The 26927-nt window shown below is 40.3% G+C and overlaps 1 protein-coding gene across 2 annotated transcripts in view; it reads right to left on the bottom strand.

The window, feature by feature from the left end:
- The window catches only part of rsrc1 (arginine/serine-rich coiled-coil 1), a 124118-nt gene that overhangs the window by 52237 nt on the left and 44954 nt on the right, over window positions 1-26927 (bottom strand). For both annotated transcript variants that reach the window (XM_084951365.1, XM_084951364.1), the window contains exon 6: window positions 14386-14437. In XM_084951365.1, coding sequence (XP_084807491.1) covers window positions 14386-14437 — 52 coding nt within the window. The remainder of the gene's footprint in view (window positions 1-14385; window positions 14438-26927) is intronic.

The raw sequence follows: 26927 nt of genomic DNA, 5'->3' as shown, positions 1-26927 counted from the left end.
TGCAGTAAACAACATTTTAACAGATTTAGCTGGATTTTGTGTTTTATAGAATAAAATCTGAAGCTGGGTCATTTAACAGGAGCAGCAAATGAAAGTGAATAACAGACAGCAGCTAACTGTAGGCGTTAAGCTTGACATAATTTAATTGGTCCTGAGTCGGGATGCAAACATAAATACCAATGACAATCTTCAAAGTCGATTATATCGCGACAAGTTTTTTTTTTTATCGGTGTGTCCCGCGGGACATCGGCCATTAATCCACGAGCTACATCATAATCTCCCTCTGCTGGCCATTAAACCCGCTACCTTTTCCTGATCTGTAAAATCAGCCCCTTTCCTTGATACACCTCCACATTTTGGTCCCCTGGGGGAAGCCGTTGCTCACTGTTGAGGAGTTTTACACCGATTTGTTGCCAATTTGTTGCTTTCCAGAGGAAAAGAATAAATGTAATAATGAGGGGGGAGAAATTCATTAAACATGCAGAAAATACTTTTCAAGAACAAGAAAAAGATTCACGGGGATGTTCGTGCGGCGCATAATCATGCCTCTGTCTGCTTGGCCCGCGACTGCATAAAACATTGAATCTGGGGATGAACACGTTCTGCTGCTTTGGACCCTCTTCCTCTAAACACTCCATCCCCACTCCTTATTTTCCTCCCTCCCAAATCCCTCTATCTTCCTTTCTATCCCTCTTCCCCCCCTCTCTCTCTCTCTCGAGATCTTTCTCTGCGACTGCCAGAAACCACAATCATAAAATTATTAAAATGCTGTTTGGCTGCCATTAATCAGTAATGGTGATAAATCCTTGTGTGGGAAGTGACAGAGCATTAGTTACATACCTCTTGGCCTCAAAGACAGAGAGTAATGAGCCACGAGCCGGACCGGGTCAATCATAAACTCATCAAATGCATCATTTAATTTCTTCATTTAGACAAACACAATTTGTTTATGGGAAAGATATCAGGTGTTGTGGAATGAGAAACAGCGCTGAAACGCTGGTACATTAATCAGGGCTTGATTACACGCGACTCTGCGGTTGTTTATCCTAATTTCATTCATTTCCATCAACAAAGCAAACACAGACGAACACAGCCATTAGTGATGGTTGGGGATGGCACAATTACAGCCTCGTATTAAATAAAGTGATGATGAATGGTCCAATACAAACTAAAACAAAGGGGTTTTTATTACTTCAATTCCATCCCAGCCTCGCCTTCCTGTGTGTGTGTGTGTGTCTGTGAAGCTTCGCCGGTGTGAAAGGAGAGAAGCTGTTTCAAATTTATTACCAGAGGAGGACATATTGATGAGAGAAAAAGAAAAGGGAAAAATAAAAAAAACTTTGAGAATTGGCTGTTGGTTGCATATGATAACAAAGGACAGCGTTATATACAGCAAATCTTCTGTTACCGCTTCTAATTGAAATCGGTGGGTGAGCTTGTTACAGAAGCAGCTCAACCCCAGAAAGTGACACACAGACACACGCATTTATCGATACACACACAAACACTAGTTTAGCATAAACTCGGGTGTACACGTACCCCCAAACAACCCCCCTACACAAGCTGATAAAGATGGAAAAACTAACAGCAAAGTTGGATATTTTTCTTGATCATGTAAAGCTTCAAGAAGTTCAACCAGCATGTCTGCGGCTTGTTGATGCCGGCTTGCGAAAAGCTACAGAACCGCACGCGGTGTTTTTCTCCAAACCACTCACTGTTAGCCATAACAACACCCGACACCTCCTTTAAATATAGCTGTAAAATTAGCCATGTGTAATTGTATAATGCTGCACTCGTTTCAACAATATCATAATTATGCACTTGCGTGATTTGTAAACCTCTCACAGAGCAGAGGCACATTCTGGGGAGTACAGTAGATACTCAGTTTCTTGCCTGCAGCCATGAAAACACAACTTGTTTTTACACTTTTACATATTAAATGAGATATAATTTGTTTGTTTGTGAGCTTTGGAGGCGCTGGTAGGCAGATTCGGTTACATTTACACAAAGCTTGACTAGCATTTGCTTGGATTTACATTTGTCATTTCCTGTGACTCAGTCATGCAGGACTGTAGCACAACAGCTGAGGCTCTACATGCTGGCATGAAGAAATGCTAAATTTGAGCTTAACAAGCTCTGGAGTTTTTGCCACTGATAAATAATAATGGATTGCATTTATATAGCCCTTTTCGGGACCCCTCAAAGCGCTTTACAATACCACTATTCATTCACTCTCACATTCATACACTGGTGAAGGCAACCTACAGTTGTAGCCACAGCTGCCCCAGGGCAGACTGACAGAGGCGAGGCTGCCATATCGCGCCATCGGCCCCTCTGGCCATCACCAGTAGGCGGTAGGTGAAGTGTCTTGCCCAAGGACACAACGACCGAGACTGTCCGAGCCGGGGCTCGAACCGGCAACCTTCCGATTACAAGACGAACACCCAACTCTTGAGCCACCTTAGTTCCTCTAGCCTGTATACAGGGAGTGCAGAATTATTAGGCAAGTTGTATTTTTGAGGAATAATTTTATTAATGAACAACAACCATGTTCTCAATGAACCCAAAAAACTCATTAATATCAAAGCTGAATGTTTTTGGAAGTAGTTTTTAGTTTGTTTTTAGTTTTAGCTATTTTAGGGGGATATCTGTGTGTGTGCAGGTGACTATTACGGTGCATAATTATTAGGCAACTCAACAAAAAACAAATATATACCCATTTCAATTATTTATTTTTACCAGTGAAACCAATATAACATCTCCACATTCACAAATATACATTTCTGACATTCAAAAACAAAACAAAAACAAATCAGCGACCAATATAGCCACCTTTCTTTGCAAGGACACTCAAAAGCCTGCCATCCATGGATTCTGTCAGTGTTTTGATCTGTTCACCATCAACATTGCGTGCAGCAGCAACCACAGCCTCCCAGACACTGTTCAGAGAGGTGTACTGTTTTCCCTCCTTGTAAATCTCACATTTGATGATGGACCACAGGTTCTCAATGGGGTTCAGATCAGGTGAACAAGGAGGCCATGTCATTAGTTTTTCTTCTTTTATACCCTTTCTTGCCAGCCACGCTGTGGAGTACTTGGACGCGTGTGATGGAGCATTGTCCTGCATGAAAATCATGTTTTTCCTGAAGGATGCAGACTTCTTCCTGTACCACTGCTTGAAGAAGGTGTCTTCCAGAAACTGGCAGTAGGACTGGGAGTTGAGCTTGACTCCATCCTCAACCCGAAAAGGCCCCACAAGCTCATCTTTGATGATACCAGCCCAAACCAGTACTCCACCTCCACCTTGCTGGCGTCTGAGTCGGACTGGAGCTCTCTGCCCTTTACCAATCCAGCCACGGGCCCATCCATCTGGCCCATCAAGACTCACTCTCATTTCATCAGTCCATAAAACCTTAGAAAAATCAGTCTTGAGATATTTCTTGGCCCAGTCTTGACGTTTCAGCTTGTGTGTCTTGTTCAGTGGTGGTCGTCTTTCAGCCTTTCTTACCTTGGCCATGTCTCTGAGTATTGCACACCTTGTGCTTTTGGGCACTCCAGTGATGTTGCAGCTCTGAAATATGGCCAAACTGGTGGCAAGTGGCATCTTGGCAGCTGCACGCTTGACTTTTGTCAGTTCATGGGCAGTTATTTTGCGCCTTGGTTTTTCCACACGCTTCTTGCGACCCTGTTGACTATTTTGAATGAAACGCTTGATTGTTCGATGATCACGCTTCAGAAGCTTTGCAATTTTGAGACTGCTGCATCCCTCTGCAAGATATCTCACTATTTTTGACTTTTCTGAGCCTGTCAAGTCCTTCTTTTGACCCATTTTGCCAAAGGAAAGGAAGTTGCCTAATAATTATGCACACCTGATATAGGGTGTTGATGTCATTAGACCACACCCCTTCTCATTACAGAGATGCACATCACCTAATATGCTTAATTGGTAGTAGGCTTTCGAGCCTATACAGCTTGGAGTAAGACAACATGCATGAAGAGGATGATGTGGACAAAATACTCATTTGCCTAATAATTCTGCACTCCCTGTATGTATTTATCCATATTGAGACAGCTCCTGAATAAATGTCTTTCTTCTCCTAAGATCTCAGTCACAAATGTCTAGAGACCAGTCGGCAATCTCCTGGCAACCGCCAGTTGCTGTGGGAAAATATGCATTTCTAAACCAGTCCTTGAGCGTCTGCTTGAGGTTGTTGCAATAAAAACTTGCTTCCATCATGGGAGACAGAGTTGTCTGCACTTGCCAACAACTAACAAGACTCTAGCAATGTGTGACTGGAGCCCAACTTACAGTTTAGATTAGATTTAAGTGACATCAAACAACCCTTGACGCTTGTTCCTTTGACCTGTAGTGCTACTTATCGAATGCACTGTTACCCAGTCTTGGAAACAGCCACTGTAGACACGTCTGCCTTCTCTTAATCTAATTCAGCAATATTTCCTTCCACTAATCACGACACCGTTAAACATAAAACCATGCTGTAAGCTGTTTCAGCCATTTTCTTTTCACTGACAAATCATATCAGCCTGGTTTCGAATCTACTTTTGATGACGATACAAACATTAAAGTATCTCCAAAACGGGACATTTAACCAAAACAATCTACATGGATAAATACCATTACAGGCCAGAGGAAAAATAATACACCTTATCTATTCAATTACCAAAACGCCTATCAAAAGAATGCGTACAGAATCCAAGCCTCCCATCCGAACATTCATTCAGCCATTTTCTGTATCTGCTTATTTGTATTCACGGTCACAGTTGGGCTGCGGCTTGCACTGGGCAGAAGGCAGCGAAACATCACAAACACACATTCGGGCCTATGAGCGTTTTTTAATTTCAAACACACCTCACCTGTGAACCTTTTCTGGCCTGTGATACGAGACCAGCCGAGGCTACAGACAGGCTACACGTCGGTCCAACTGGACAGTTTTGTTGCCGATTCAGATCACACAAATAACCTGCATGAAATTTCAACACAGCCGATCTTCGTTTAAACAATTACGCTCATTCCAAAGTTGGAATGACGACTAGAAAAAAAAAGCGGTTGAATATTTCCATGTGAAAATTGGAGAGTGTTAAAATCTGACTATATATATTCATGATTCATCAAATGGCAAATGCTTAGTAACATGGTGATGTTATTAATGACATCACAGAGTTTGTTTCTCTTCAGTTCATAGCAGAGGGGGAGGGGGTTTGTGGGTAAAGTACTTTTCAAAAACCCAGCACGCATGTAGAGCCATGTTGCCAAAGTAGCACTATCCCACTCTGCATAAATTCACCGAGACCAACAATCATGATTAACAACCACGGCTACTGGAACAGCCAAAACAAGATTGCATTTCTGGCATAATTGTATGGCCCCGGCCTTAACATGAAGAATAGTGTGTCACAGGGTGGAAATTATTCCAAATCACAAAAGCAGGAATGCACAGGTCAACACTTTGCTGCAATCTATTTATGTCTAATCCAGGGCCAATTGGACAGCTACATCTATTAACCGCCTGCAGAAATATTTACAAACACAAAGTGAGGAGATGGGGCAATCCTAAAAACCAAATGATATCACAGTACGACCTGCTAAAAGATTCACCTCTCCACCGTCTTCCCTTGCAAGAAGAAAACAAAATGCCCTAGACACAAAATCTTTTACAGCAATACCTTTCACATGGTGAGAATTGCAGTACTGCTGCTACACACGGTCTTTACTCTTTCCTTCTAATCTTTCTCACACGCTCTGCATTCTTTGCATTCAGCCTCCCTTCTCCACCATCTTCCAAAAAAAGCCCCGAGTGCCTGCCAGTGGTCCATGGTAATTAAATTACTTAGCAAAGTTTACTTAACAGTAAATGGTTAGCAAAATTTAAGGTGATTGCAAATTTGCTTTCATTTCACTTCAATGGCTGGCCTGTTTAAGGCTCGTCTGCAAATAATTAGCACATACATTTGCATCAAAATCGTTTAAACCATATGTTGCAAAATTATGGAAAGCAGCAAATTAAAAATATTCCTTTTCTGTTATGGAAATGCCTACATGTTGAGAGGAGAGAAAGAGAGAGTTAGAGCGGGAGGGAGGAGGGAAAGATATCACCATGTGTCTCCAAACACCAACAACAAGGAGGGGAGAAAAAGAAAAGGAGGAGGAAGGAGGGTGCAATAATGATTCAGTTTGGATTTGAACACACTCATAACGATCTTTTTCAAGAGCTCACCAGATGCTGTTTGAAATCTGCCCACAGAAGAAAAACAAAGCTTTCCTCAATCTCTTACTCTCTTTCTCTCTCACACACACACACACACACACAAAGAATCAGAGAACTTCCTCTAAGTGGCTCTGTCTGGTACAGTATATACTACTCCCTAAGGCAGGGCAAGGAAAGCTGTACATTAATTTGACAAGTAGTATCGACAACCTGAACCCTCAGTATCACAGAGAAGGATAAGTAAGGCTAAAATAAGTGACAATAAATAAGGCGATTGTGGACCCCAGCATCCAAATAACCTAATATTTTCTCAACTAATGAAGTAATTATTTAGTCAGTACAATTCCAGAAAGTAAAAGAAGAAAACCTCAAATGTTTTGTCCAACCCACACCCTCCTCAAACCGAAAAATATTGAATATATAATGATGTTAAGATAGAGAAACGCAGAAAATCTCCATGTTTTGAAAGCTTTAACCAGCATGTGTTTCACGTCAATAAACAGAGTTATCAAAATAATTGACAAGTGACTATCTGCTGATCCATTCGTCAGTTCTCTCCTCTGTAGCCAATTATTTTTAGTTACCGCTGCACCTACCAGTTATTTGCATGACGGGTTTGTTGAAAATATTGTTTGATTAAATGTTTGACAACAAAATATTGACAACTTGTGAAAAATGTCCACAGTTTGCAAGGGGTGCAAACTGACAATGAAATGACTCAAAAAGCCAGCGTAGATTCCTGTTTAAAGACTGCGCCGATAATCAAAAAAGCTCCAGATACATTTTACTTAAATAAACAATTAATACAGTGTATGTATTCCTTTTAATTAAAAAATTATAATAATTAAAGCGCAATAAAAACAATGAATAAGATGAAAACATCACACAAAGCTCTGGACCGATTGATGAACAGCTTCCTGCTAAAATAAGTAAAATTCAAGTTGATAAACTTATTGTAGAGGAGCAGTCACGAGGACCAAATTCTCCTCAAAATCCTTAAATGTTTATTCTTTAAAGGTGGAGAGCACTCATCATTTAGCCAAAGTTAAGACTGCTTTAGCGTTTTGCAGTGTTGCTGTTGAATTTCTGCCGTAGCTTTAATGTTAAATCAGGTAAACTGTTCCCGTACCATAGCAATGCAGGAAAAGCAAGAAAGCAGGACATGAAAAAGCGTAGGATGCAGTTGGACCTGCGTTTATTATACCCATAAAACAAACCAAAAATCAATTGGCACATAAACCTCGTATCCGTGCAGTCATTTGCTCAATCATACCCCCCTCCCCACGACTGACAGATGCCTGACCTGAAAGACTTCCTATTGAAAATAGAGATTACTTGTAAGTATAGATGAACGCAGATCCAGTTCTTTTTAAAATTCACACACACCCTTAAAATGTGCACTTCTTTCGAGGGGGTTTTGTGGATGCTCACTATATGGTATAGTTTTTAAAGTGAGCTTGACAAACCCTTCCACCCATCACATGGTTATCAGTGTGTGTTAGGGGCTGTTTGTTAAAAATCTTATTCAGGTATTGGGGTCTTGTATAAGTGGAGGCCCCATACTCACTCTCTCTCGCTCCCTCTCCCTCAGAGACATAATTACGAGTGTTGACTGGAACAGTGAGGTAATGGCACATAAATCCAGCTGATCAATGGTTACGGAGACTAAATTACAGGACACTCTTGTCCCATTATCCTCTCAGAGGACAACAGGAGATGCATTCCTGCAGAGATGCAAAGGGGATTTCTGCTGCAGTTGTGTAATTGTTTCCTTTATTTGAATACGCTGGAAGCAATGTTGTTACCTTTCTAGCTTTATGATCACACTAACAGGAAACCAAACTGTATATCAAACTACACTCTCTGTAATTCCACTAAACTAATACAATGTTATAGTAAGACTTTTAAAACATGAGCAAATATCACTTAAGAAGCTATATTAATACTTATCCTTTTTTTTTTCCTTTATTCTTTGACCAAACTTTTATTGTTAAATTAGGAAAGCAAAACATGACTGTTATAACAAAAGCATATAGTGTTGTCTTTAAATAAAACCATTATGTCTAATTGCTTATAATGTTTTAATCCAAGAGATTCCCTGATTCTGATTGCAGAGCACCCTGGTCATAGTAAACGGGCATACATTTAGACTGAATGCGAGCGAGGGGGAACGTGTAGTTAGGGGTTATTACAGGGTAATTCCCTTGTGTTTTTACAGAGAAAATCCCCTTTGAAATGAAGGTCATCACTTGTGTTTGTGACAATCATTTCAGTCATGTCATACAAAGAGTGCTGCCACAACTGGAGTGACAGCAAGGTGATGAAGATGGATAATGCGATAACTGCAATTCGCCGCCTAACAAATCCTGTGCTGCAATCACGTGAAGATTGCTCAATCTAAGTAGATGGCAATAACAGTAGAGATAATAAAAACCGAAGAAAGACCAAGTTTATAAAGAAAAGGTATGTATTTGAGCGAGGCAACAGAAAAAAAAAAAAAAAGAAAGAAAGAAAGAAAAAGGACTGGGTCTCGCCTCTGTCGCCCAGTCTCCGTCACCTCTTATTCTATCAGAACAAAGGGCGGCAGCCTCCTAAATGCGGCGCATTAGCCCTTTAGTTCCAGAGGGGGTAAGGTGACACCCTCCATGTATGTGGTCTGTTCAGCACACATCTGTCAGGGCCTAAGGGGGTGGGCAGGAGGGGGTGGGAGGGACAGCAGGACCTAGACGCACAAGGAAGACGGAGGAAAGAAGGAGAAAGCTCAAGAAAAAGGGTGTGTGTGTGTTTTTGGGAACCCTGCTGTGACCAAGAAGCCTAATACCCTGTATTTACTCTGGATGAATTAGTCCTATCGTATGATGCTGCTAAGCTTCGCTGATCACGCAACACTTTTCCTCTTCAGTAAAAGACACAAGAGACTGAGACACTTCAACAGACAAGCTGATAAAAATAAATAAATGTGCACCATCATACCCTGGTAGCAGCGGTAGTGATATTTATTAAAACTGAGTTAAACATGTAATGCTGAACGACTGGTCTCTGAGACTTCAACAGGACTTGTTCTCCGTCTCGCCTCTTAATTTCATTTTAGTTTTTACAGAATGCCATAAAAGCAAACGTAAACATGGGATTTCAACTGACAGGAACAGATATCAACAGTGAATTTATCAGTTACTCTCACTGACTCAATAAATCAAGATTTTTCCTTGTTAAAAATAAAGCTACTTGACTTGGAATGTAACATAATTTCATATAAAGGCAATAAGTTTCAGAATAATTAGTATGAAGAATTTGGACTATATTTAAACTTGACCGGACTGTTGATGAACAGTCCAATCAAGTTTACTTGACGCACTATTACTGATGAAAGTTGGAGCTTTTTTTTTTCCTAATCAAAGCTGTATTTTTAAAAAAGAGGCATCGATACAAACAGCTGCAAATTTGAGCCTTTTGTATTTCAATATGACACTTATGCACGAACACTGCTTACAATCAAAACGTACGTTGGCCAGACATTCAAATACATATGTCTTATTATTCATTATTAATAAAGTGTTAGGTGTTTTCATTAAAACTCCATAGCTTAAGTTGAAAACTGAAACAATGCTCGGTTTTTCAGCTAGGTGTTAAACTGACAGAAGAAGTTAATTCAGACCAATGAAGCCCTTCCAAGTTCAAGCCTCTGATGAGATCTTAAGGATTGTTTGTTTTGCTGCTGTCAAAGGTTCAAATGGAGAGAAGAAGGAGGTTTTGATGACCCTTGGCCCTCAGGTCCTAAGTGGGTGTTCTGCAAACACTCCCTATTGACATGTGGATAAGGAGAGGCCCGCTGCTGTGCACAGTACTTATGTTCATTTGAGTGGAAATGGACACTGCTATGAAAAGAGCCAAGAACCAAGCAAGTGGCTGAAAGGAACAAGAGTATTAGATATAGTAAGGGTGTCATGGTTGCTGTGTCTGAATGGAGGTATGTATGGATCGAATAAAGTGGTTTCTTTTGTGTTTGTCAGCTTTGAAAACAACAAGGCTGCTATACTTCTTATTTATGTGTGATTTATGACGACTCAGTATGTCGCTCAAGAGATGTACTTATGAATCAGGGGACAGAAATAAGTTGTGCTGAAATCCAAATGAATCAAACATATGGAGGGTGTCACACAGTGTTACTTTGGCCTCTATGTAAAGTGTACACTGCCCAAATAAATCCAGATGAACTTCCAGAAACGACAACCTTCCAAAACGTTTTTCCGTTTTCTGTCTCATACATTTTTTGATAATCCACACTATGCAGGAAAAGCAAGCACTATATAATAATATATAATAACAACAATAATAATAATAATGATGAAAAAAAAATGCTTTAAATGGCGGATATCATAAACAAGATACAGAAAAAGTTTCTCTTTATATATTTTGGAACGATGAATCACATTCAGAATGTAATAAATAAAATGTATGCATCCTGCTATGATGCAACATTTACTATAAATTCTATGTGCATAAGAATTATTACATATATAAATAGTGAAATTTTGATCAGTATCTTATTATTGATTAAATTATGATAAGCAGGTTTGGTGTGGAAATACGGGGTGTACTCTGTGAGTGTGTGTGTAGGTGTGTGCGTGTTTGATATGTAGGCCAAGCAGGAAGTGACCCATAAACATATCCATCCAGCTCTTTCATTGGGGGCCAGTGTTGCCCTCCTCATCCCGCTCCACACACACACACACACACACACACACACACACACACACACACACACACACACACACACACACACACACACACACACACTCAAAGCCCCTAGTGAGCGCTAAGCAGGCCAGCGGGCCAGCCGAGGGGGCTCATTACAGGTCCACAGAGCCCCCCAACACAAAGGCCTGAGCCGCTTTAGCCATGGGATGATCTGCTCTCTACTGACTAGAGAGAGTCCATAGACGGACAAAAGGAGGGAGGGGAGGGAGGGGATGGAGAGAAAGAGGTGAAGGAGAGCAGAGATGAGGAGAGGAGAGGAGAGCCGCGGGCTTTAAGGATGTCAGGAGACCCCGAGAGAGAAAGCCTGGCGGGCGCTCAGAGAGGAACGGAGAGAAGGAGGAGGAGGAAGCTTAAGCTCCACGGCTACGTCAGGACATTAACATTCACACAACCTCCCAACATCTGCTGCTTCCTTCTCGCCTTCCATCCCTATCTCCCTCTACCCGCTAACAACGCTGGAACAAAGACGGTGAGGCAGAATGAGCGGACAGATAGACAGAGAGAAGAGAAGCAAAAATGGGGAGCGCAAGGAGAGATATGAGCCAGATGAATTAAGAAGATTTGGCAGCAAGAGACTTAGCAGCTGCAAGTTCAGAGGATTTTAGAAGTAAAACTAAAAAAAAAAAAAGACATCCCTAATAATTGTAATTATACAAATGTGATGAAATTACCAAGGGCACACTGACTAAAACTGAGGGCAAAAAGCTGAAAAGAAATCTGAAATAAAAACAATTATAAAAGTATTAAATATAAAGCATTTCATCAAGTTAAAACCGTTTGCCTATTTGTATTTTATTATGGGTCTTTATGAGTGACATGATCACCCGAAGACCTGATACAGGCCAGGCTCGGCTCTATGGTGGAGACAGTTTCTGACTGAGCCATAAAACTGTTCTTCTGGAAGCCTCCAGGAAAGAGAGGAAAAGCAGAGACATGTCCAGCGCATTAAACCCTCTCCTTTAGTCCTGCGTCTGGCCCTGAGCCTGTGTCTGCACCAGTGTGACCCAATGCACTCAAAGCCACATGCTCAATTTTATGATGCTTCACCGCCATTAGTACAACATTAGCCTTGAGGTGGCAGTGCAACGAGCTGGGCCTATACAAGAATACGCATGAGAAAAAGAGAGAACTCAAATATTTCTAAACTAGTTCCCATTCTTTAACAAAATAAATGTTAAAAATCACCGATCCTCACATGTAAACTATGCCAATTTAACATATGATGGAGTATGTAAGATATGGCTCCGAAAGTTAAAGTTCAACTGAGTGAAATCACATCAAGGGATGGCAGTGTTGTTCTGTGGCCTACGGCGAGGGTGAACAAGTCTTAAGTGAGCTAAGTATGTTGCTGGCGGGTGCTTTATAGATGATGTATAGATGCTTCGTTCTTTCATATATTTCCTGTGGTGAAATTAGAGCCCTGTTCTGAAGTGCTGTGTGAGTGTGTGTGTGTGTGTGTGTGTGTGTGTGTGTGTGTGTGTGTGTGTGTGTATGTGTATGACTGTAAACATGAAGACATCTTTCTCCACAGTCAATCTCTGCCTGTCACATCTGGCTCGCAACTCTACCCCTCGAATACACACTGGAATATATACACCGTGTACATGGTGACATCTATGACTTATGTACTGGGAGGAGTGTTTGAAATTAAGCTGCAGTGAATATGGGCCCAGAAGCACTCAAAGTGGAGAGTGTGTGTGTGTGTGTGTGTGTGCATTTGTCTGTGTGTGTGTGAAATAGTTGTAATGTATGTGGGGAGGGTTGCTTTGACTCTGTGCAGAGGAAAACAACCATGAAACCCATTCAGGTTCACAGTAGAGAGAGACAAGAGACTGTGGCTTAATCCCAAAAGGTTTAGCAGTCCAGCTGGAAAACGTGTTTAAAAAAATTGTTATATTTTTAAATTGAACATATTTATCACTGCATGTAAAAGTGGTCAGCTGTTGGTTTCTTGGCTACTGTCTCGAAGCCTTGAGTTTGGCATTTTAGTCAATTATAGTTTTCTTTGGGAGCTGCAAATGGCCAAATTTGGAAGTGAGGGTGGCTCCGACGCTATCACCTAGTGCTAATTTGCTGGGTTAGTAAGGTGGACAGACCGTATGAGTGCATTGCAAAGACACAGTTAGCTACTTTCTTGACCAATTCCAATTTTTGAGAATGCTAAACATTGGTGAAGCCGCCCAGTGGCTACCAATAAGTACTAACACAACTATTACAGTAACTAGAATTTCACCCACTGAAGGCACTGCAATCGACTTGGCCAACATGGGAAAGTAGCACATTTAACCAATCAAAACACTCAGCTGTGACTTTAATATGTAGCTACATCAAAAAGGGTGCCACACTATTTCATTTAAATGAATTGGCACAAATAATAATTTTACAGTGCACAGGTTTCATCAGGTCCCACTCACACAAACCGAGAGACAAGTTGGCAACCACCGAGCAATCATTGAGCAACCACCAGTTGTGAGGGAAAACTGTGTAGTGGTTGGTGGATTCTGCTACTGCTGCCTATTGCTGAGTGAAATGAGATGAAAAGTTTTTATTTCACCCAAATCACTCTTGTGATTGTTTTGGTCGCTAGCATATTGCCACAAGTGCCAGTGTTTGCATGGAAGACAACAACTTGTCTGCAAACTGTTGCCAACTACTTGTGGAGCAGTTGAAAAACTACAAAAACTGTGACACAAACCAGAAACAGAACACTCGCCTTACAACTGTGCCACACTGCTCCGATCAAGTCATGTTAAACTTTTATTTTGAAGGCAAATGCTTGACTTCGAGTCTTTGCAGACAAGTCTGCATCTTCCATGCAATCTATGGTCGAATGTGACAATCTGCAACCAGTGCAATCTAGCTTTCAAGAACATATACCTCTTCACAATCATTTTCAACTAGCAACTGCCAGCAACCAAGTTGGGGAACGCACATTTTTTTCTCACTGGGTGACGGATGGTTACCAGATGGTTGCTAACTGGTCTCTAGGACTCCTACAGGGAAGAGTCAGTGGTAATCTCAATATATGATCAATAATCACTTTAAAATAACAATAACAACAGCAACAAAAAAAGAATGTTGCGTTGTTTTTCCGAACACATTACTGTAAATAATTTGTAAATCCACTGCTTTAGTGTTTAACCTTAAGTACTATCAAAGGGTTATTTGTCTTTCAATTAATAAAAGGGAGACTGACAGTGGACCGACATCCCTAGACTGATGAGTTACAGTGACAGAAAATACCCACTTCTGCATAGAAAATACTGTACTGTACTGTCAGACTACAGATGTGCAGCACTGCAAAGTATTTCTACATACTTCCACAGATTCCCGACATGAGGGAGCAACATTTCTGAGCCACGCTGTGACAAAAATAAAAACATTAATATTATCCACTTACCCGCAGCCTGCAGGACCAAATGCATTCGAACCTTAGCCTGCTCTGCTGGAGTCTGCAGAAGAGTGACAGACAAAGAGATATTGAAATGAAAAAAATCAGACAGCAACATGATATTTTAATTGTTGGATTTTGTTATTTTAAATGGTTTATTGGTAAAGGCCAGCTACAGATTAGCTGGTAGACTGAGTGGGCTTGAGGGCATTTTTAGCACTTGTTGACACAAAAGCTTCCAAATTTAATTTTTTTATAAAGAAGAAAAAAGATGATCCACCTTTCACTTTGGCACCCTGCTGCCTGACACATGACAAAGCACAGTTTGCGACAGGACCAACGGCAGCCACACATACAAAATGTCATCTATGTAATTTAGCTCGAAAACTGCTGTGTCCCTTAGGCCAACAAAATATTTTACCCATGATAATCTTTAACTGCAACCATTAGAGTGAATGTTCCCGTAAACTGTCCTCATAGAGCACCAAGGGACAACTTCACCAAGCTACTAGGCCTCGTCATCTATAAAAATGCTGCTAGTGGAGAAAAAAAAATAAAAAAGAATAAAATGAAATAAAACAGAAAGCAGCATCTCTGACACACCAGGGAGAATCAATGAGTAAAAGATGAAGAGAAATTTAGAGACAAAGAAAGAGAGAGAGGGTAGGAGAGAAAACAAAAGCTGCTGTAACAAGTCTTTGGAGAGTTGGATAAGAGGGCACGGAGAGCACATTTTACAAAGATCACAGCCAAAGACTCAACATATTCCCCCTTCCTATTGTGTGTGTGTGTGTGTGTGTGTGTGTGTGCATCAGAAACATTTAGCGGGCATGAACGGGCGAGGGCCTTGTGCTTTGACAGCTGTATTGGGAAGCACATCCCTTTTCTTTTTTTTTTCCCCATGACATGGCCTCAAAAGGGTCTTGCTGCAATTCCAATATCACTGCTATTAGATTTGAGGGTCTTAATTGTCAAGCAAGAATGATGGCTACGACAGGGCACGAGCTATAAAAGGCGAAGCGCGATGCAGATTGCTCTCAGAGGTGTTTTGGCGCTGCCGTGGCAAAGCGGCCCTCGTTACCATGCAGCGGCAGAGACTGTGTGTAGGATTAGAGAGAAATTAAATGCTAATGGGGATGGGATCTGAATCCGCTGCCTGGGAGCATCATTTAGACGACAGGGCCGGGGCGTCGCTGACAGGCAGCGCTTCCTCCCTCCACCTCCTCCTCCAACAGACAACCCAGCTCTTCCTCCCATCCTTCCATCTCATGACTCCCCACGCACAACACAAAAAATCGGATTTATCAAACTGTAAACTTGTCACTTTGTAAAAACGTCACTTTTCGGTGGCAGTCGGGGAAATATAATGACCCCCTTTAATGTAGTGATGTCAGGGTGCTGTATCCTAGATGGTACACACATCAAGGCATGACTGACACTGAGACATACGTAATGCAACATGGATGTGTGCTGACATGGCGGATCACACGCACTGACTGGCACTGCTTGACAGTCAAAATTATGAAGTGCTATTATAAGAAGAGGAAAAACACTTGAGGCCTTCATTCAGACAAAAATGTATGTATACACACACACACAAACACTCTACCTACCTTCACAAAAAAGGGATTATACCATAATTTGTCTAATTTCTCCTCCTTTTTCAGCAGCTTTGCATTCAGGTTTTGAACCCGGTTTAAAGGCACAATTATGACAAAGTAATCAGTCTTGCTACAACCAGCCACATAACGCAATAACACATCACTGCTTAACTATCCTGATCATTGTGTGCTACGCAATCATCTTAGTTACAGTTTATTACAACGCCCACTCCGTAATTACATTAGCATTTGTTTACATTGGCCTTAAGGCATGTGCAAGTCCATGCATCCTAAATGTGCACGCACGCACACACAAACACACACACTTCCAACAGTTCCTCAAGGGGTAATGAAACACTGAATCACACTACTGCTGCTACTGTATGCGGTCTCTGTAAGGGCTGAAACTCCCAAGCAATTCTTACAACATTAACCAGTAAAGTGAAAACAACTATTTCCTAATAACAACAACAATGATTGGATTGAGGCCAGAGGGGTGAAGCGTGTTTCCAAGTTTTAGCAGAGAGAATGAAAGCAGTTTTCTCCTCAGAGTCACGCATTGGTTTGAGTTTCCCTTTAAATAAATGCAGAACAACAAGGGAGGGGGGAAAAAAGCATCTTAAAAAAAGCTGCGCTCCCCGTATAAAGTACTAAATGAAGCGTGACAGAGTAACACTCTAATTAATATCAAGTTATCATCACAAGTAATGTAAAAGGTACTCAGAAGTCAGCTAACAAACATACACACATGCCCAAAATTGCATGTTTTTTTGCTTCACAACTAACTCTTTATTTTTCACTCTAATTCACACGCGCACGCCTGCTCCCTCTGTGTGTAATTCATTAGTAAACAATAAAAAGGCGTTAATTGTGTTCCCCAGAGGCAGATCTGAGCTCCCCCCACTGGGAGAGAGGCACCCGCTGCATCTGAAGTGGCTTTGCCCCTCAATTAGAACTGCGCCTTTCCCCACGTGCACAAACAAACACGAGACACCGGGAGGAGGACTGTGTGTGTGTGTGTGTGTGTAGGGAAGTAATGTGACTTGGAAATGAGCAGTGCTTTCCTTGTAGAGGTTTTAGATTATCACACTGTGAGAAAAAGGGAGAATGGCACAGGGGAAAAAAATGAGACAGGGAAAAAGAAGTTGTGCTTTCTTTATGGTTCTGGAAATATAGAAGATCAAATGAAGGGGAGTGTTAAGAAGAGGGGAAAGAACTTAAAACAGGAAGAATATAGACATATAGGAGGCCAAAGACAAATTAGAAAAAAATATAAATACTTTTAATGGTGTTATATTAGCAAGCACTTACACGCCATACCACTAACAGCTTGGGAAGAATGCAGATCTGCTCATTCAGAGCGATCAAAGAAGTGTCTTTCTGAAGGACACTGTGGACAAGAAAAGCTGAAAGAAACCCTCCAATTAACTGACCAGCACCTTTACCAATAAACCTCCAGGCATCTTAAAACCAGAATTATATTCCAATAGAACTTTTTCATATGATTTTCATTGAATCATATTGCATCCTGAAATGTTTTCTGGTGTTCCAAATACGGACCATCGGCAGACAAGGTGAAGAGCTAACTGTCAAAGAGGGGCATACAGACGTACTAGTATGCACTTTTGACATTAATTTCAAAGGAATTTTTTGGCTTGTACTTCATTATAAAATAAAAACTGACAGATCTAGTACCGTTCAGTTTTTCTATTTATTTATTTTTAAATTCTACCTATTTTTTCTTCTTTCCACACATCTGGCGAATTGCTGGAGCATGTAAACAGTGCTTATGTGTAAGCCCTGTTTGTCAAAATCTGCAGTATTTCAGTTATTTTTTAGCAAATAAATATTAAATGTGTGTCCTGCTATGGAGCCCTCTAAGTGTTGTATGTATGACAATGAAAAATTCAGTTATGCACATATGGAGTAGGTAATATTATTAACATCATAGATATCGCATTTTTCCTCTTTTTCGCTATCAAGCTGTAAAGAAACAACTTTTAAAAACACACACATTCCTCTATCATAAAAGAATCTGCTCTTATTGGTTTGACAACACTGTGGCACCCACACCCTCTAGAAAATTCTTGTTCCAAATGTAACAGGAAGTCCAGTGTGCTCAAAGCAGCTTGCACGCTTACCTCACCACGCCGACGACAGACACACTGAGACACGCTTAGCTCAGCTAAGTGCCATTAGTCAAAAATAAACACGTCCCATTAGAAAAATAAATTACCCTCACACTGCTTGCTAAAAACAATGCTAGCCTGTGTGTAATGAGGTCCCGCACGCAGGAAATTTCATCTCTTTGCGGTAATTCACTAGTTCGAGACGCAGACAAAGCAAAGGGTGGTGGGTCAGGTGATGATTGTTAAAGCAGGAAGAGTGAAGCCAAACAAAGGTCAGAAAGGCCATCTCTAACCAGCGTGATGTATCAGCTCCATCTAACCACACAACAGGAAGATGATTAAGCAAAAAGAGGTGGAGGACGTAAGTAAAGAAGAAAAAGCACATAGAGAATGCAAACCTCCAACCAAGGCACAGCTTAAATTCTCAGCAGTATTTACTTGTATTTTCTATATATTCATTTTTGCTCCCCTTTTTTTTTTCTTTTTAAACATACTTTAAGAAGTTTGTAGTGCAGTAAAAAGACGTGCAAAGAACAGGCTTTTGTTACTTGTCCCATTTTAATATACTTTACATAATTTTCAGTATATTTTTTTTAATTTATGTAGATATAGTGCATTCACGCCATTGTTTAGAAAGAATTGTTTAATTATCACGTTATTTTTTTTATTTCCCCAAAAGCTATACATCTTCAGGAAAATGGTGCATGTATTTAAATTGTTATGTATTTAAATGTTTATAATCTGTTACTGTCATGTATGTAACAAAGTCCTAATAAAATAAAGTGATATTTAGACTCCCCATATATCATTCCCTGTACATCTTTTAGATCTATATATAATCATTATCACTTTGACCTTCAGATCAGTCCATTGACCTTGAAGGAGAGGTCAGGGGTCATACGGGACATGATATTTTCAATCTTTACACGGTACTCTCTATGTGCTCATAGTTTCATAATCATAGTTTCTACGCTGGTCAATACTCGACCAATAAATCATTTAAAAGACTTTGGTGGAATCTAAATTTTAACGGCTTGTTAAAACGACCTCAATCCAAACCCTTAAAATTTTTTATCAGAATTCACTCGCAACCTTTTGAAGCATTGTGTTTACAGAGAAAATGCTGACACACATGCACACGCTACAAAAAAACATAAACAAAACGAAACACATAACCAGCAGCGGTAACTAAACTTAACGATATTAGAAAGACTTGAAGTGGATGAGCAAAGCAGAGCGTCAGCACATGAAGGAAAATTACCAACGTGAGCTGCAGTAAATAAATAAAGAACACTGGGCTGGTCCTACCTTACAAAGCGCTCCAGGTCTATCTTGTTTAATGCAGTTTGCATGTTACAATCGAACAATCAGCATCTTGAAAACAACGGGTTAACTGATCTGTGGGTATTCTGCCAACTTTTATTTTAACGCTCAAGGCTCTGAGTGATCAGTACTGGCACATTTCATTATATCTGACCAAATAATAATTTTATAAACAACAGACTAAGCTTGAGGTGAGGCCAAAATAAAATGTTAAAATTATTCTATTGCTTAAGATCTGAGGCCTGTTAATCTTCAACAGTTGTTGTGCTCATAATATTAAAAAAACAAACAAAAGAAAAATCATATACAGGCAGATGCACACTAGTTGGCTCTGAGTTTATTGATTTCATTATGAAAAAATGAAGTTAAAATTAGTTAATATGCTGCAAAGGCTAGATATTTATACATATTTATGAATAATTTAGGCAATAGGGTTGGAAGAGTGCACTTAATGCACTGTGGCCATTTAAGTAAATATATAGTGCACAAGCAATTGATTGGTTTAAGGGCAGGTATGATTTAAGTCAGCCTACAGTGTGCCACCTTTTTCCTGCTTCTCAAAGAACACATTAGTGAAATGTGGGTTTGGCTAAAGTCACCTTTCTCTTCAAATGTCTTTAAAGAAACCCTCTACGGGGGGGTGGGAGGAAACGGGACATCAATGACATCATCAGTCCATCTACTGTAACATTAATCCTAATTGCGCCACTGTAACCATTATTTTCTGTCAATAAACGGCTTCAATATACACAGTGCCTACCTCAACAAACTCTTTATGCTGGAGTTGATATGCTCAATATTCATCTCATTATATTTTTAAAGTCTTCATCTGTTTCCATTTTCTTTCATTTGTTGAATTCCTCTCGGGCTTCCCCTGCATCGCCTCCTCTTCTTCCTCTCCCTCTCTCTCATACCCCCCATAAACAAACACACAGATATATCCCATACCCAAAAGAGGACAGGGGAAAACAGAGCCCCTAGAAAATGCAATATTTCTGTTTTTAATATCGAGGTCTATAAGATCAGGGCAAAGATGGGTTCCATGGCAATATGTTTATTTATATATTTTATAAGAAGGAAAAAAATCTGCCTATCTGTATGTATTCGGGGTGCCAGAGCCACAGTATCTTAGCTCATCTTATATGAAAAATAATGTTGTGTATGGCTATACTTTTATATATAATGGCAATATGGGATCAGGGCTCTTTTACAATGCGCCATACTTCAGGCTAGGCCTAACAGCATTTTATGACCCGCCAGCAGTTCATCTTCATGTCTCAGGCAGGCAGGAGCACTGCATAATAATGTCGTTTCCTGCCCCCAAATGCTATTTCACAGGCCGGGGCTCATTTCTCAAACTTCACCACTTTTACAATTTCCTAAACTTTTATTCCCGTCATTATTACCAACAAGATTTCATTACGTATTTAGAATGTAAACAAGTCTGAGTAATGACACTCCCCCGTCTCCCTGGAATCATTCCCATTGATGGCTCTGCTGCTATCTCAGGCGTGTGTATTCATAAAGACACACTAGTACAAACACACACACACAAACAGAAAAACATGCACGTGCATACAAATACACAAAACTCCATGCACTGCCACAAACATCCATACAGAAATGATGCATACACTTGCATAAACTGCCCCAGACAAGATACAACTCAAAGGCAGTAATTTACTACCCTGTGTGTGTGTGTGTGTGTGTCTGCGTGTGTGTGTACATGCATGTATGTGTTCCTGATAAAGGGGGATGTGGTGGGGGGTAAAGAGGGGGGGGGAGAAGAAGAAGGAGAGAGTTTTATACTCAACTCACATAAATCATGTAGAAGAAAAATGAGCAAATGTGCAGGCTAACTCATCTTCTTCCCATCCGGAGAAAATGAAATTCACTGGAATACCTATCAAAACTGCAATCATCCAGAGATAATATCTTCTTTGGTCTATCTGCACTTTCCGATTTAATTTCCTCCATGCCCTTGACATCCAGCGATACCATTAAGATGAAGCACATACAGTAAGGGAGTAGTTCTCACGTTTTGATATATGAGAGCTCCGTGCTTAATGTAATATCATCATTTGAAAATTAATGCAATCTTTCTTTTGTTTGGGATCTCTTTTTAACATTTTTTTTGGGAGACACTCAAGGAGCGAACCGCAGTGAGACGAGCAACAAGACGGGGACTGGGTTCACATGAAAAGGAGACGCAGAAACAACCAGAGATATGTGAGAAAGACCGGACAGACGGGGGGAGGGGGGGGGGATATTTTGTATTTTGAGGAGCCGCGCACACCCACCCACCCCTTCCTCATTCCGTGTGAGAATGACATGCAATTATGTCTGGGCCTGCCCCAAGTCAGAGGTCACTCAAATTACTCCATCATTTAGCCGTGCCGTTGAGATGAGAGAGACACAGAGAGAGGGGGGGGGGGGGAGAGAAAGAGCGAGACAACCAGCCCTCCCTCGCAAATCCTCCCAATCCCAGCCACAACATCAAATATCATGAAATCATTAGTGTAATAAGCATGGAAATCTGTTTGCAGATTATCAACGCCCCCTCTCCCCCTCCTTTATCTGTCCACAATCTCTTCATCTAAGCTGTTTTCACCTCTTTATCCTATACAATTAGTGCAAGAAAGACAGAAGAAATAGAGAAAGGAATACACAGATTAATTAAAAGAAAGTCTGTAACATACACAAAGACAGAACTGAGAGAGAAAAAACAGCTATATTGACCTAACTCTTTGTATTTCATACTAAGACTTCTCTAGGACAAAACCCTGCCATATGAGGCAATGTCACAGTTTCGGTGTGCGAGTGTCCTGGCTACAGCTGTTGGTCCATATCTGTCATTAGCCCAATCAGGCAATTTGCCTCAGTAAACTCTTCAACTCACCAAGGGACACTCAGACATCAGCTATCCCCGAAGAGAACCATGTGGACAACAACCTGTGATGCATCGCAAAAATAAAGAGGCTTGTTTCCAGGCTGCCCGTTCCAATAAAACAAACCCGCTTCGTTTTCACAAAGAAAAAAACATCTGAAACTAAACCACAGTTTTACAGAAAAAAAGGGAACGGTAGCTCCCACAGAGATAACGTGGAACACCCAATGTCCCCAAACACCAGATCATGTTAAGGTTTATCAGCAAACTAGTTTGTCAAAACTGCATATAAGTCGCATTTAAAATATGATGAGGGTTTGAAAGCATTATGGGAAATGTACTATCTGTATTTCTAATACTATGTATTAAAGGTGAAGCTGTTGGATTAATCCCTGGATTACTTTTTACTTCCCTGATGAAAATGACATTAACATATAAATTGCAGGACTGTTCAAGAAATATTGATAGTCAATAGGTAGGTATGCTTATGTTTATAGCATTAGTAGAGCCAAAACTGGCCAACAGAAAATTTCGATGAGCAATCTTTTTTTTTTTAATCTGTAACAGCACAGCAAAGAGTCAAGACGTGTATGTTACCATAGTAAATCATGTCATGTGACTTGATTTACTATGGTAACTTCCTAGAGTATTGTTTAACATCTTCATGACTCGTTTTTAAAACACTTACAGTTATTCTGAGTTTTTGTGCACTTTTTGACATGTATGGCGTTTACACCATACCGCAGGTGCTGGTAGATGTTTTTACCTATAACACATAAAATCCATCTTATTTGAGGTCTATTTCGGTTTGATTTTTAAGAGGAGCTACTCCTCATTAGCCACGTGTAATATGGTAATCCAACTGTCAAGCATATGATTAAAAATTGGTATGATTAAAAAATAGAACAGAAACAGAAACAAACTCAAACTTTGTGACAACACAGCTTCTCACCCTGTGAAAAGCAGATGCTACATTTAAACGCCAGACTTTTAAAGGTCCTTTAAAGAGTTGAGGTATAAATGTATTCTAAGTAGGACCCCCCCCGAGTGAAGCAACACATTTTACCTCACAGACCCCAACAAACACTTGTTAAAATGAGAATAAAGGGCTATTTAAGAAAGGGCATTAAGTAACAATTTTCTAATCTATTTGCACTTTGTTAATCAGAGAGCCAACATTAAACCCAAAACGCATAGAGCGAAGATTTTGAAACGGAAATATTGAAAATATTAGAGTCACATTCTATGTGAATTTAGCTGTTTTCAATACTTGTACTTCAACAAAGGGAGACATGTTTTTAAAGGATAATGGCTACCATGTGTTAAATGAGAGGAGGAGTTGTTATTCGCTTATACACTAATACTTCCAAATTAAAATACCGTTAAACACCGATAATGTAATGCAGAGCAACCCACGCTACAAAAAATGTGGCTTTGCTATTAAGAAAAGAAGTCCTTCAATTTACTTTTAGCAAAGGTCTACAATGTCATATCATGACATAAGGTAAATTCCACAGTTACAGTTTTCTATGAATCGTGACCTTAACTCAACCTGCAACCCTGGACTGACCTGCAAGTCACCCTCCATCATTAGAGTTTCTTCAGACTCTTTCCTCAGAACCGATGACGTACCCCCCCCCCTCTCGTTCTTCTACTCCCCCCTCTTGTCTTGTATCCTTCCTTGGGCAGTGTGTGCGGTAGAACGATGGGTACAGCTGCTGATTGAGCCAGTAATCCTGATGAGGCTGATTCCTCGTGTATTGATTGAGCTGCTGGCTTTCTTCTACTTCACTCTAAAAAAAGCTGTGCATCTGGACTGATTATCTGCTGTAGGCCACCTCTTTTGCTATTGCTCCAAATCTCCCAAAGCAAAAAAAAGAAAAAGAAAAAATAAATCCAACTCAGACTTGGATGATCTTTGTTTGTGTATGTGTTTGTATGTCTGTCTGTGTGTATATGTGCCTGGACATGTACGTGAGTGCGAACAAAAACAGAAACTAACACAGAGCCCTGGGAGCAATTAGCTTCAGACTTTGTTTCTGCATCGCTACTGATCGCGTTCAGTCAATCTGCTGAGATGCAAAAACAAAACAAGCCAAACGTGAACAATGAAACAAACCTTAGACCACACAAGCCTTAAATGCCCACCTAATTACTTCACCACTCGTGAGGTTACAACAGGAAAAGGTAACATTAGTATTCATCATGAAAAATCAAGCCCCGGAATAATGTAAAGGGAAGCCTGACTGTCACATCAGTGTGAAATCTGATCCGGTTTTAGTCATGAATAAACAGCAAAACAGCTACTGACACCCATATAAAATGATTTACAGTAATGTAAGCAAATAATTACTGTAAAAAAAAAAATAAAAAGTGTATACTTGACTGAGAGTCAGGATAGCTGGTTGAAACACCATGGTAAGTGTCAATGTGGCTGATGCACCAATCTTGAAAGCAATAGATCAGCAGAAAGTCATAAATGCCTGTTTGGAAATCTACACGAATAGGTGTGTGAGGAATTGAGAAAAACATTTGCAACAGCCCTGGAACCCTACCTCTGAGAGAGATGAGCTCTGTTATTTACAGTTCTCTGTCCCGAATCGTAATCAGAGTCTTGCACTCCCCAGGCAGCTGACTACTGGGGTGCAATCTCTCCGTAAGCATTAAAATGCCCATAAATTCAAACACTCAGTATTCAACTATTCAAATTCCCTGAGACATACATATATACACAAAAAAAACATAAACTGGTAAACATACAAATGTGTTTGCGTGTGAGTCTTCGTAAGTTTGTAATGCTTAACTCAGCTATCCTGATGAGTATAAAAACAAAGCAAAAACCAAGAATCAAATGCAAATATGGTATAATCAGTCCCTGTTGGTATACTCGGGGGGAAAAAGGTATAGGGAAACATCTGCAGATGCACAGTGGCTAAAATATAAGTCTCCCAATCTCTGTGAGTACATGATCGTGTCAATAATTTGGTCTATGTGTATATCCCCAGCTTTTCTGTACAAAATGTTATAATCACAATACAAAATTGTGCCATAATAGAAACCTATAACTCAATATAACCCGTCTTGCCTTAAATTTGTTAATAAGTTTGAAAACTTAGTGCACTCATTTGTGACTTTGCAAATGAGTTCACAGTCATACACATGTCAGTTAGAGAAACTTAAAACCATTAGCTTTCATATTTGCCAAGATAACGCATATAAGCATATTGATTAATGCTGTTTATGCATCTAATCTTCTCTTGAATAATTCAAAGCACCTTTTATGGAGTACTACATCAATCACACCTATAGACCAAGCAACAGACATCTCCAAACTCAAGCTAGACCATTACCATACAACATGCTATATTTAACCATCACTTCATTTGAATGTCTACTCTTGAAGCACTTTGAGGGGAAACAACAGTGCTCTTAAAAAAATACCAACATGTTTGTTATTTGATAGTAATGAACAATGGAGTTTTGTTGAGAACTGAAAAGATCACAATAGCCAACCAGCACCTCTATACGGCATGGATAGTGTGCTGAAAACACTCTTCGGAGACTTTGCTCCTTATTGATATGATAGTGTCACACAGTTGTTGCACATCCATGATGCCAATCTGCCGTTCCACCACACCCATAAGGTGCTCCACTGGAATGAGATCTGTGTGGAGCTCATTTGAGTACAGTAAACACACTGTCATATTAATGATACCAGTTTGAGAAGTACATTGAATGACCACTGTGGTTATAACAGGATGGAAATGGTCAGAAATAATACTTAGGTAGGTTGGGGCATTTAAACAATGCTGACCTGGTGTTTAAGGGCCCAAAGTATGGCAAAAAATATCTGCAATATCAACATTTGTCAGCCTTAACCAATGATAGACAGCACAATTTATCTATGCTTCATGTTGTTTATGGTGACTTTTGACTGCACCATGGAAATGTTGCAGCTGAAATCGAGACTCATCAGGCCAGGAATGCTTTTCAAACTTCAATCGCCCGTTGTGACCTCAGTTTCCTGTTCTTAGCTGACAGGTGTTTCACCTGGTGTGGTCTTCTGCTGCTATCTTCTTCTGCATCAAGGTTAAACATGTGCATTCAGAGATGCTCTTCTGCATGCCTTAATTGCCAACAGTCTGGCCATTTTTCCTTTGACCTTTGGCATTAACAAGTCGTTTTCACTCAGAACTGCTGCTCACTGGATATTTTACCTTTTTGAGACCATTCTCTGTAAACCCCAGAGTGAGACAACCCCAGCAGATCAGCAGTTACTGAAATACTCATACCAACAACCATGCCATGTTCAAAGTCGCTTTAATCTCCCTTTTTCCCCTATTCTGATAGTCTGAACTTCAGCAGGTCCTCTTGACCATCTCTAAATGCGCTGAGTCCCTCCCATGTGAACGGTTCATTAGCTATTTGCGCTATCAAGCAGTTGAACAGGTGTACCTAATAAAGTGGCTGGTGAGCAATCGCGCCACTTTAAATCCAATGTCACTCAAATCAAAGTTATGAATATCCTTAACAACAGAGTTAAGTGGCAACTGGAGCTGTGCTTGACAGTGCTGAAAGATGATTTTAACTTTATGAGCTCAGACGTTTGCA

The sequence above is a fragment of the Perissodus microlepis genome, chromosome 14 (genome assembly GCF_051167445.1).
Source record: "Perissodus microlepis isolate ML-2025 ecotype Zambia chromosome 14, ASM5116744v1, whole genome shotgun sequence".
Lineage (NCBI taxonomy): Eukaryota > Metazoa > Chordata > Actinopteri > Cichliformes > Cichlidae > Perissodus > Perissodus microlepis.
Note: the sequence above shows the minus strand (reverse complement) of the source record. Positions and strands in the feature narration are given on the sequence as shown.